Below are 11,338 nucleotides of genomic sequence, written 5' to 3' on the forward strand. Positions count from 1 at the left end.
AATTTATCTAGTTTCTGCTAAGCTTACTAAGAAAGAGTGTCCCGTACAAAATTTTTGAGTTATTTGAAAAATTGTAAAAAAAGTGTTCCGAATCTATGTATTGTATGTATATAAGTCAAATACATTAGGGCGAGCAGTTCAAACAATTTAAAATTTTTGTATCAAAGTGTATAAAACAGTTTATATATAAATATAGTATATTTTATCTAGTTTATGATAAGCTAACTAAAACAGAGTGTCTCGGAACTGTTTTTGTTTATTAAAAAATTGCAAAAAAATGACAGAAATTTCTATATGTACCTATACTGAAATGTGTACTAAATATATAATACATGCGTGTTAAGCTAGTTTTATTACAAAATTTTCTATTATAAAAGTGTATAAGCTAGATATTATTTTATAATATGAAATTTTATGTAGTTTCTGGTAAGCTATTTGAAAAGGGGGCTATGGACAAAATTTTTGAGTTATTTGAAAAACTGTAAAAAATGCCCCAAATATTTGTAGGCAAACTTAAGACAATATGCAAAAACGAGTTCACATTAGAATTATAAAAAAAATCGTATAAAACTATATTAGACAGTTTGAAAGAAAATGTAATAAATTTTATCTAGTTTCTGCTAAGCTAACAAAAAAGAGTGCCTGATACAAGATTTTCGAGTTATTCACAAAAATGTGAAAAAATGTCCCGAAACGTTGCATAGAAAACTTATAACAATATGTAAAAGCGATTTTATATGGAATTTTTCGAAGAAGTTTGAACGAGACTATATTTAACTGTTGATATGAGAATTTAGTAACTTTATCTAGTTACTGCTAATTTAATTTAAAAAAAGTATCCTAGAACAAATTTTCGAGATATTCTCTAAATTGTAAAAAAAATGTCCTGAATCCTTGTATGGTAAGATTAAATAAGAGAGAGTTCGAATTGGAATTATTCAAAAATTTTATATAAGATTATATTACACTGTTTATACGAAAATATGATAAATTTTATCTAATTCATACTAAGCTAACTACAAAAGAGATGAAGGATTAAAATATTTGAGTTATTTGAGGTAATCTAAAAAAGTGTCCTAAAATCATATATTGCAAATGAGCAAGATAGATGCAGTTCGAGTTCAAACTATAGACATTTTTTTATAAAAGTGAATAAAACAGTTTATACCAAATTTTAGTGAATTTTATCTAGTTTCTACTAAGCTAACAAAAAAAGAGTTTTCGAGTTAGTTGACAAAATGTTAAAAAGTGTTTCGAAACCATATATGATAGAATTGATAAATATATTAGAGCGAGTTCAAGCTATTCAAAAATTTTGTATCAAAGTGTATAAAACAGTTTATACCAAATTTTAGTAAATTTTATCTACTTTCTGCTAAACTAACTAAAAACAAGTGCCCGATACAAAATTCTCGAGTTATTTAAAAAAATGTCCCTTATTAACACTAGTTGTATTTTTGAAACCTCAGTGCACAAATCTTTTACAGTCTTTTCCACGTATTTTTAGTAAGTTCAGTAGGTCGTGTTTTATACAAAGTAATATCGCAAACTTGCTTCTAAACCGTTAGTTTGGCATTTGACAAGGTTTGTTGCTCTTTACTAACTGAGGTGCCCCTTTGGAAATAAAGATGCCATCGCAAAATGTCACCACTTGTTGTAATAATAAAGTATTGTGTAATAGAACTCGATTTGAAATTTATTGTATAATATTAAAATATTTAAAATTAAATTATCTACAATATTGTCTAATACTAAGGTGACCTACAGCTAGTGTTAGAACGAAATATCGAGTACTGAGTAAATATCGATACTTCGCGGTCGATAGTGAGTACTTTTGGTATCGATTTTTTAGCTCGATATATTTGCCAATATCGATCTTTTACGTCGATAGTACTCAAAAAGAATCGACAGCGTAATCTATGAACCCCACTTATCGACCAACTACGAAAACCAACCATTTTGCCGAATGCAATGCATAGTCTCTCTAGGTTTAGTCTCAGAATTTATTGCTCAAAAACCCAAAATGGATATGACCACACTAATAAATAAAGATGTTTATTTATTACTCTTTTGTAAAATGAAACGCCTTTTTAAAGTACCAAAATGTTTTATAAAAACATATTCAACAATCGAAGTATGATTATTTCAAATAATAATATTCATCAATTTCAATATATTAGTATTTTGCGTAAAAAAGAATCGAAATATAATTATTTCAAATAATAATACTCATCGATTTCAATGCGTTATTATTTTTCTTTCTAAAAGTATGTGAATTGTAAGTTGAAGTAAAGTACTTGTAAATTAAAAATTAAAAAAATATAAATATAAATATAAATAAACAATTTAAAAAAGAACAGAAGAGCAATATTTTCTTTGTGGTACGTGAATCTTAAAATGTCTCGTTTTCAGTTTGTGCACATTATGAACATATTTTAGGAATCGGATTTCAACTGACCTTTTCTGAATGAATGACAACAAAACTTAAGAATACTTTCTTTAGTATAGTGGGCAAAAAACTTTTAGAAAATAATAAATTAATTTGGTTCTTGTGGCAATTGTTTGCACTGAAAAATATTAAAAATATGATTGTGCTTAAAAATACTTAAAAAGTATTGCTTTTTGAATATAGTATCAGACTATTATATTGTTTTAATCAAAAATAATCAACTATTATAACTTGTCTTTTTTTTGAAAAATTATAGAATTTGAAATTAGTATTGAAAAATTACTGTTAAAATTTTACAATATTGAAAATGATTCTGATTTAACACATCAGATTACAAGCAATAGAATTCATTCTAATATTGTGATATGATATTTAACGAGTTTTAGATCTTTTTCGCACTTATGTTTGATTTTTATGAAAAGTACTCAAAATTCGATATTGAGTACTATCGATACTTTCGCCACGATATTTTTTTGGCATCGATATTTTGATTAGATACTTTTCAAAGTACTCAATATCGATCTTTTGCCTCGATACTTCTAACACTACCTACAGCAACTCGGTATACTTTAAAATCAACATAGAAAATGACGTAAGAATATATAATGCATAAAAATTCAGTTTTTTTTCTAACAAAGTCTTCAATAACTTTTTAAATTGTTCGACAACTTGGAATGAAGTGTTAAGGAAACTTTTACAGCATAAAATTATCTGATATTTGTTTTAATATTATATAACCCTACAGCAACTAGGTATACTTTAAAAATGCATTTGAAATCAACTATCGCGCCTCGCTTTTAATACCACAAAGATAGTATTTATTTTGAGGTATTTGATAGTACATTCATTTATTTATGACTCTTGTAACTTTTAAACTATTCGATTTTTATGAATGGTGTATTTGGAAAATTTATACAAAATTAAATTATCTACAATTTTGTCTAACATTATGATGACCTACAGCAACTCGGCATACTTTAAAATCAATATAGAAAATGACGTAAGAATATATAATGCATAAAAATTCAGTCTTTTTTTTCTACAAAATCTTCAATAACTTTTTAAATTGTTCGACAACTTGGAATGAAGTACTGAGAAAACTTTTACAGTATAAAATTATCTGAAATTTGTTCTAATATTGTAAAACCCTACAGCAACTCGGTATACTTTAAAAATGCATTTTAATATTGACTATCACGCTTCATATTTAGTACTAAAAAAATTATGTACTATTAAGTGGAGTATGCATTAATTTAGTTTGACTCGTGTAACTTTAAAACCATTCGATTAAAATGGATGATGTATTTGGAAATTTGTACAAAATTAAATTATCTATAATATTGTCTAATATCAAAATGATCTACAGCAACTCGTTATACCTCAAAATCACTACAGAAAATGACATAAGAATACATAATACATAAGAATTCAGTTCCTTTTCTAACAAAATCTTCAATAACTTTTGAAATTGTTCAACAACATAAAATAAAGTGTATGAGAAACTTTTTTATTACTGAATTATCTACAATTTGTTCTAATATATTAATGCCCTACAGCAACTCGGTATACTTTGAAAACGCGTTTGAAAATTGACAATCGCGCCTCATAATAGTGTAACGACGATATGCGGTATCAAATGGTTTGTGCATTTATTTATTTTAATTCGTATAACTTTTAAACCGTTCGATTAATATGAATGATGAATTCGGACAATATATTCACAATTTAATAAGAAACATTATTGTAGAACACCAAAAGCAACTCGGTATACTTTAAAAATGAATTTCAAATCAACTATCGCGCCCCACATTTATTGTTAGTTCCAGAACGTTGTGTAACTTTTAAACTATTCGATTGATATGTATGATGTATTTAGAAAATTTGTACTAAATTGAATTATCTATAATATTGTCTATCATCAAAAGTCTCTACAGCAACTCGGTATATTCCAAAAACGTCTTGAAAACCCAATAACGCATCATCATTTCTCAAAAGTACACACGTCCCTTATATCTTACATAACTCCTAAACCATTCGATTAGTATGAATGATGTATTTGAAAAATTTGTACAAAATTAAATTATCTATAATACTGTCTAATATCAAAATGCTCTACAGCAACTCGGTATACTTTAAAAATGCTTTTGAAATCAACCACCGCGCCTCACATTTAGTACCACGCGTAACTTTAATATTGATTTTGACGCATTTGATAGTGCATTCATTTATTTTAATTTGTGTAACTTTTAAACCATTCGATTAGTATGAATGATGTCTTTTACAAATTTGTACAAAATTAAATTATCTGAAATATTGTGTAACATCAAAATGCTCTACAGCAACTCGGTATACTCCAAAAACCTATTGGAAACCCGATAACGCACCATCATTTCCCCTAAATACACACGCTCCTTGTATCTTCCATAACTCCCAAACCATTCGATTAGTATGAATGGCGTCTTCGACAAATTTGTACCCAACATCATCAACATCAACATCCCCAAATTTTGTTTCTTAACAATTATCCACTTACCCTAGGCTGGCTTCTTTCCTAGCAGCATTCGCCTGTCTCCGTCTGGCAACAGCGTCATTCCTGCCAACCCTCCTCACTTCTTCACCGTCGCCATCTACTGATTGCGGATGCTCCTTCGGTTGTGGTAAAGTCGGTGCACCTTTTTTTAATAGGATTTCCAGTTTGCTCCGGACGTCGTTGCCGTCATCGTCCGGAATCCGAAAACTTTTAATAGTCCTTTCAGTCCGGGTCATTTTTCTGCGTTTGTTATTGTCATTGTCAAGAGTTTTTTTGGAAGACAGTTCCAGGTTTTTGGAGTTCTCGCGAAGGGTTCTTTTGGAGTCGTCGTCGTCTGTGGAGTTGACGTCTTGGTTTTTGATCCTGGAAAAAAATTAGAAGGTTTGGTATGCGGATTTGATGTCTAGGTCATTTTTTCACCTAGAGTAGTTATAGTAATGGGGCAAAAAGCAAAATAATTTTTGCATTTCTCGACGTTTTGAAGGTTTCTGAACATTTTTAAGGCATACCTCAGAAGAAATGTATGTGTGAAATTTGAATTTAAAATTTCAATAATAAATATTCGAAAACGAAGTATTGTAAAAGTGTTCTAAATGTTGACACTAATAATACATATCCCGCTAAACAAGATACTTGTTCAAGCCCTTGTAAATATAATAATTATATTTATTAGATATTAAATATATTCAAAATGTTGATCTCGAAATGTAATTCGATTATTCAAATGTAGATGTGATAATTACTAGATATATATTTACTTATTAAGAGATTCTATAAATATATAAATATTATGTAATATCAGATAAAAAAATATTATAAATAAATGTATGTGTATATAAAATTATATACACAATAAATGAATAAAATACTTGAATGGTTTAAAAATCATTCGATCGCTATTGATAGGGAGATGTGCTGATTAGTTTTTGGCAAAGGCAGGTCCCGCCATTTTGAAGATACGGAGCAAAAAGTGTAGAAAATACAAATCGAGTTTTTGAGAGAACGTAGTATCGAATTGATTGATCTAAAAACATTCAATTTGTAATGATTGGGAGAAGTGGTGATTCATTTTTGGCAAAGACAGGTCCAGTTGTTTTGGAGATACAGAGCTAAATGTGCAACAAATGGCAGTTTTTGAATGAACTAAGCGTCTGATTTGAATGATCTAACTAAGCAAATTGCTGGAATTGCTGGATCTTAAAAAGATTAATATTTTTGAAAAAAAAATTACTCTGAAAAAATATAAATTTTTGACAAAAAATTACTTTTTTTTGAAAAAAAAAAAGACTTTTTGAAAAACAATTTATTTTGAAATATTTTGTAAATTCAGAACTTTTTTTCAAAGCAATTTACTGATTTAACTGCATAGAGACAAAATATTGAAGCGCGTAAGCGCCGCGTCGCCTTCTGACGGATAAACATTGGTACGGAACCCATAGAAATGTAAACAAAATTTATACTTATTGTTAAAATCTCTATAAAGTATCTGACAAATTGATGTGCATAAGTCTAATGATCATTTTTGACCGCCAAATGGCTTTTTTTTTTACTTTTGCCACTAGATCTCCGAAACCACTAGACCTGCCTTAATGAAAATTTCATCAGTTCTTCATCTTGTCAATACAAACAAAATGTTTTTTGAATTATCAAAATCGGACGCTCCGTTCTCTTAAAAACTGAGTTACCGTTTTTGGCACTTTTTGCCCCGTATCTTTGGAACGGCTAGACCTGCCTTCGCCAAAAACTAATCAGCACGTCTCCTTATCAATATGAATCGAATGTTTTTTTGAATTATTCAAATCGTTTCATCCATGTTCCCGAAATCGTCGACGAAACGTAGTATCCGCACACACACATACACGCACACACACATATATCCATTTTTTCTAAGTTTCTTTTTTTCAAAATGTTCAGAAACCTCTGAAACGTGAAGATATATAAAAATTTTCATTCTCGATTTTTTTGCGATCACTATAACTTGCCCTACGGGAAGTTAAAAATTATTACATCTTTTTTTATTTTCCATAAAATATTTTTGTATTGTAATTTTGGATTAAAAATTCAAAAAATTTCCCAGGCTAAGCGCAGTCTAAGCGCCACTCTGGTACAAATGTTTTCGCAAGTGCGTTTAGACTGTTTATGCACTGGAGCACTTTTCCAATTTTGTGAAAAACTTTTTGGTGAAAAATGTGAAAATGCCGCCAAGCTAAGCACAGTATAAGTGAAAATGTCGCACAGAATTATTTGCAAATGCGTTTAGACTGTGTCTGAGCAAATTTTCAATTTTGTGTAAATTAAGGCAACTATTTTTTTTTTTTAAATTGAATTCGGAATGAAATGACGATTGGAGATAAATTGATTTATGATTTACATTTGATTTGCTCGGATACAACAAGATAGCAAAAGTGATGAAAGTTACAGTATTTGTTATAATTTAGTTGAAAACGTTTAAAGTTTCCCGAATATTTCATTCCAGCAATTTGCCTTAAGGCACGATGCCATACACCACTAGTTACCTTCTGCCATCGTCTGAAGACAAATCCGAGGCGACTCCTTCGTCAATCGGCGAATCCGAGCACGAAGCAGCAGTCTGTTTATCACAATTGGGCGTACTGGCAACTTTGCTGCTCCTGGAAATTTTTGGACAACTTCCCAGCAGCATATTGCTGCAATCGTCCTGAATACCACTGTCTTCCTTCAACTTTTGCTGATGCTGCTGGTGCTGATGTCGACTTGTAGTCGCTGATTTTATGTTCCTGGTCGATCCTGGTTTGATCTCTATCGAGTTAGTGCTGCTTTGATCTAAAAAATTAAAAAAACTTCAAAACACTAATTGTAAGTGTTTTATATTTTCCACAAATATATTTTTATAATTTTGGATTAAAAATTTAAAAAAATTCCCAGGCTAAGCACAGTCTAAGCGCCACTCTGGTACAAATATACTTACAAGTGCGTTTAGACTGTTTTTGTACTGGAGCACTTTTGTGAGTGTATGTATGGGTATGTATATTGTGTTGACGATTACGGGAGAACGCATGAACCGATTTGAAAGATTCAAAAGACATTCGATTTGTATTGATGGGGAAACGTGCTGGTTAGTTTTTCGCAAAGGTAGGTCTAGGCGTTTCGGAGATACGAAGCAAAACGTGTTAGAAATGTTAATGCAGGTTTTGAAACAACGGAGCGTCCGATTAGAATGATTCAAAATAGATTTTGCTTGTAATGGCGAAATGCAGAATTGTATAAATATTTGCAAAAGGCAGGTGCAGTAATTTCGGAGACACAGCGTAAATGTTTTAAAAACTGCCATTTGGTGGTACAAAATGATTATTCATAGTGATTCATAGCAAGTAGAATTTTTGGTAGAAAATTACTACTATACTATTTATAGTACGGTCTTGTAATTTAGCATAATTATTTTTCAAAATTTCTATTTTACCAACAAATACTAAAACCGATGTATTTTACAATCTAGTTTCAGTTATTAACAATTTTATAAACATAACCACAAAATTTGCTCGTTGGTATCAACAGGCAATTTGTTTAGTATTTATTTGATTACTACTATACTATTTATAGTACAGTTTTGTAATTTAGTAAGATTATTTTTCAAAATGTCTATTTTAACAACAAATACTAAAATCGATGACTTTTTACATAAAATTTTCAATTAAAAATGATTTTATCAAAATTTGTACGTCTGAGGGCAAATTGCTCTATAATACATAAATGGTAACTAATTTGTTTCTAAGGATTTTTAGATCAGGGTTATTTGATGAGCTCCTCAGGACGCACCGTTTGTACTACAACTTTGTAATTTCAATATGTTGTTTCTCAATGGGCTTACTAAATACTAATAAAACTAAACTATATAGTTTCTTAACAAAAAGTATTGAATATTTGCAATTATCTGAACAAAGTACGTAGAAAAGCTCTTGATCGAAAACAGAACCATCTTATTAAAGGAGCTCCTCAGGACGCACTGTTTGTACTACAGCTGTGAAATTTTAGTATGCTGTTTCTCAATATGCTTACTAAATACTAAAAATACTAAACTATATAGTTTTTTAATGAAAAGTATGCAATATTTGCAACTATCCGCACATAGTATATAAAAAAACCTTTAGTCTTATTAACAAAGTACGTGGAAAGCTCTTGATCGAAAACAGAACCATCTTTTTAAAGGAGCTCCTCAGGACGCACCGTTAATACTACAGCCTTGAAACTTTAGTATGTTGTTCCTAAATATATCAGCTAAAAATAAAAAATACTAAACTATACAGTTCTTTAATAAAAACAATAAAATATTTGCAAATATCTGCACAAAGTACACAGAAAGCTCTCCACTAGCTCCTTAGGACGAACCGTTTGTACTACGACTTTGCAATTTTAGTATGTTGTTCCTTAATATATTTACTAAATACAAAAAATACTAAACTAAATAGTTTTGGAATAAAAAGTATGAAATATTTGCGATTATCTGCATAAGGTACATAAAAATAAACTGTCTTGAAAACAGAAGAGTCTCATTCAAAGAGCTCCTTAGGACGCACCGTTTGTACTACAGCTTTGTAATTTCTGTATATTGTTCCTCAAAGTGTTGACTAAACGTAAAAAATACTAAACTATATAGTTCTTTAATAAAAAGTGTGAAATATTTGCCACTATCTAACCAAACTACGTGGAAAGCTCATGATCGAAAACAGAAACATCTTATTTGAGGAGCTCCTCAGGACGCACTGTCTGTCCTACATCTTTGTAATTTCAGCATGTTGTTTCTCAATGTGTTTACTAAATACTAATAAAACTAAACTATATAGTTTCTTAACAGAAAGTATTGAATATTTGCAATTATCTGAACAAAGTACGTAGAAAACTCTTGAAAACAGTACAGAGATTCTTATTTGACAAGCTCTTCAGGACGAACCGTTTGTACTACAGCTCTGTAATTTGAGTATGTGGTTTCTCAAAGTGTTTACTAAATACTAAAAATACTAAACTATATAGTTTTGGAATAAAGAGAATGACATATTTGCATTTATTCGCACTAAGTACTTAGAAAGCTCTCAGTCTTATTACACGAGCTCCTTAGGACGCACCGTTTGTACTACGACTTTGTAATTTTAGTATGTTATCTCTCGAAATATTTACTAAATACAAAATATACTATACTATATAGTTTCTTAACAAAAAGTATGAAATATTTGCGACTATCTGCACAAAGTACATAAAAACTCTCTTGTCAGTCTTATCAAACGAGCTCCTTAGGGCGCACCGTTTGTACTACAACTTTTATAATTTTTATAGATCAATTACATAATGTTAATAAAACCCATCAGTGTGAAAACTTACAAGTACAAACGACGCAAATTAATATTATAAATTACACCACACGGATTTGAGAAAATAAATGAAAGTGTTCTTGTAATGTGCATGTAATGTGTTATTAAATCTATTCATTCATTATTGCGAATGAAATCATTACAATTACAATTACATACATTCACATTCGACGAGTTTGGATTTTAGGTCACAAATGGGTGCCCACGCACAATACGAGAAATACGAGAAATGTCGACATTTTTTGGAGGTAGAAGTTACTAAATATATTCTATTGTTAATGTAAGACAGATGTAGTACAAACGGTGCGTCCCAAAAAACTTTGATTTATACACGGTCAACCTGTTTACCTGTGTACCAATAATTATATTTGTATGTGAATCAACAGTCATAATTTTTATTGATCATTTTTCACCAGCAAATAGAATTTTTTGTAACTTCGTCCGAAACCACAGGACCTACCTTTTCTAAAAATGCAATCAATTATTGACTCCCTAAATACAAGTAAAATGTTTTTTGAACCATTCAAATCGGACGCTCCGTTCTCTCAAAAACTGCATTCACATTTTTAACACGTTTTGCTCTGCAAGTCCGAAACGTTTAGACCTGTCTCTTTCAGAATCTAATCAACAAATCTCGCCGTCAATACGAGTCGAATGCTTTTTGAATCATTAAAATCGGTTCATGCGTTTTCCCGTAATCGTCGACGAAAGGTTGTATCCGCACATACATACCCATAAAAACACACTCACGCACACATACAATTTGTTTCAAGTTTTCTTTTATTTTCATCTCGTTCAGTAAGATGTGTACTATTTTCACGTTCTTTGTTTAGATAATCGCAAATATTTCATACTTTTTATTACTTAAACTATATAGTTTAGTATTTTATATATTTAGTAAACATATTGGGAGACAATGTACTAAAATTACAAAGTTGTAGTGCAAACGGTGCGTCCTGAGGAGCTCGTTTAACAAAACTGATAATGAGAGCTTTCTATATACTTTGCACAGATAAT

The 11,338-nt window shown here is 30.1% G+C and overlaps 1 protein-coding gene across 1 annotated transcript; it reads right to left on the reverse strand.

The window, feature by feature from the left end:
* Positions 1 to 4,940: 4,940 nt before the first annotated feature.
* On the reverse strand, positions 4,941 to 7,666 carry LOC113380811. The gene is made up of 2 exons (XM_026619889.1): positions 7,496 to 7,666; positions 4,941 to 5,342 (listed from the first exon to the last, which is right to left on the reverse strand). The coding sequence occupies exons 1-2, from the start codon at positions 7,639 to 7,641 to the stop codon at positions 4,979 to 4,981; spliced, it is 510 nt and encodes a 169-aa protein (XP_026475674.1). The 5' UTR covers positions 7,642 to 7,666; the 3' UTR covers positions 4,941 to 4,978.
* Positions 7,667 to 11,338: the final 3,672 nt, after the last annotated feature.

The sequence above is a fragment of the Ctenocephalides felis genome, unplaced genomic scaffold (assembly GCF_003426905.1).
Source record: "Ctenocephalides felis isolate EL2017-DRISC unplaced genomic scaffold, ASM342690v1 CF-g0.4_SCAFFOLD_02384, whole genome shotgun sequence".
Taxonomy (NCBI): domain Eukaryota; kingdom Metazoa; phylum Arthropoda; class Insecta; order Siphonaptera; family Pulicidae; genus Ctenocephalides; species Ctenocephalides felis.

Bases quoted from the DNA above. Each gene is read 5' to 3' on its own strand.
- LOC113380811 (XM_026619889.1), bottom strand. From the start codon at position 7,641: ATGCTGCTGGGAAGTTGTCCAAAAATTTCCAGGAGCAGCAAAGTTGCC. The intron at 5,343-7,495 runs GTAACTAGTGGT...ATTTTTTTCCAG, and splicing joins TCTTCAGACGATGGCAGAAG to GATCAAAAACCAAGACGTCA.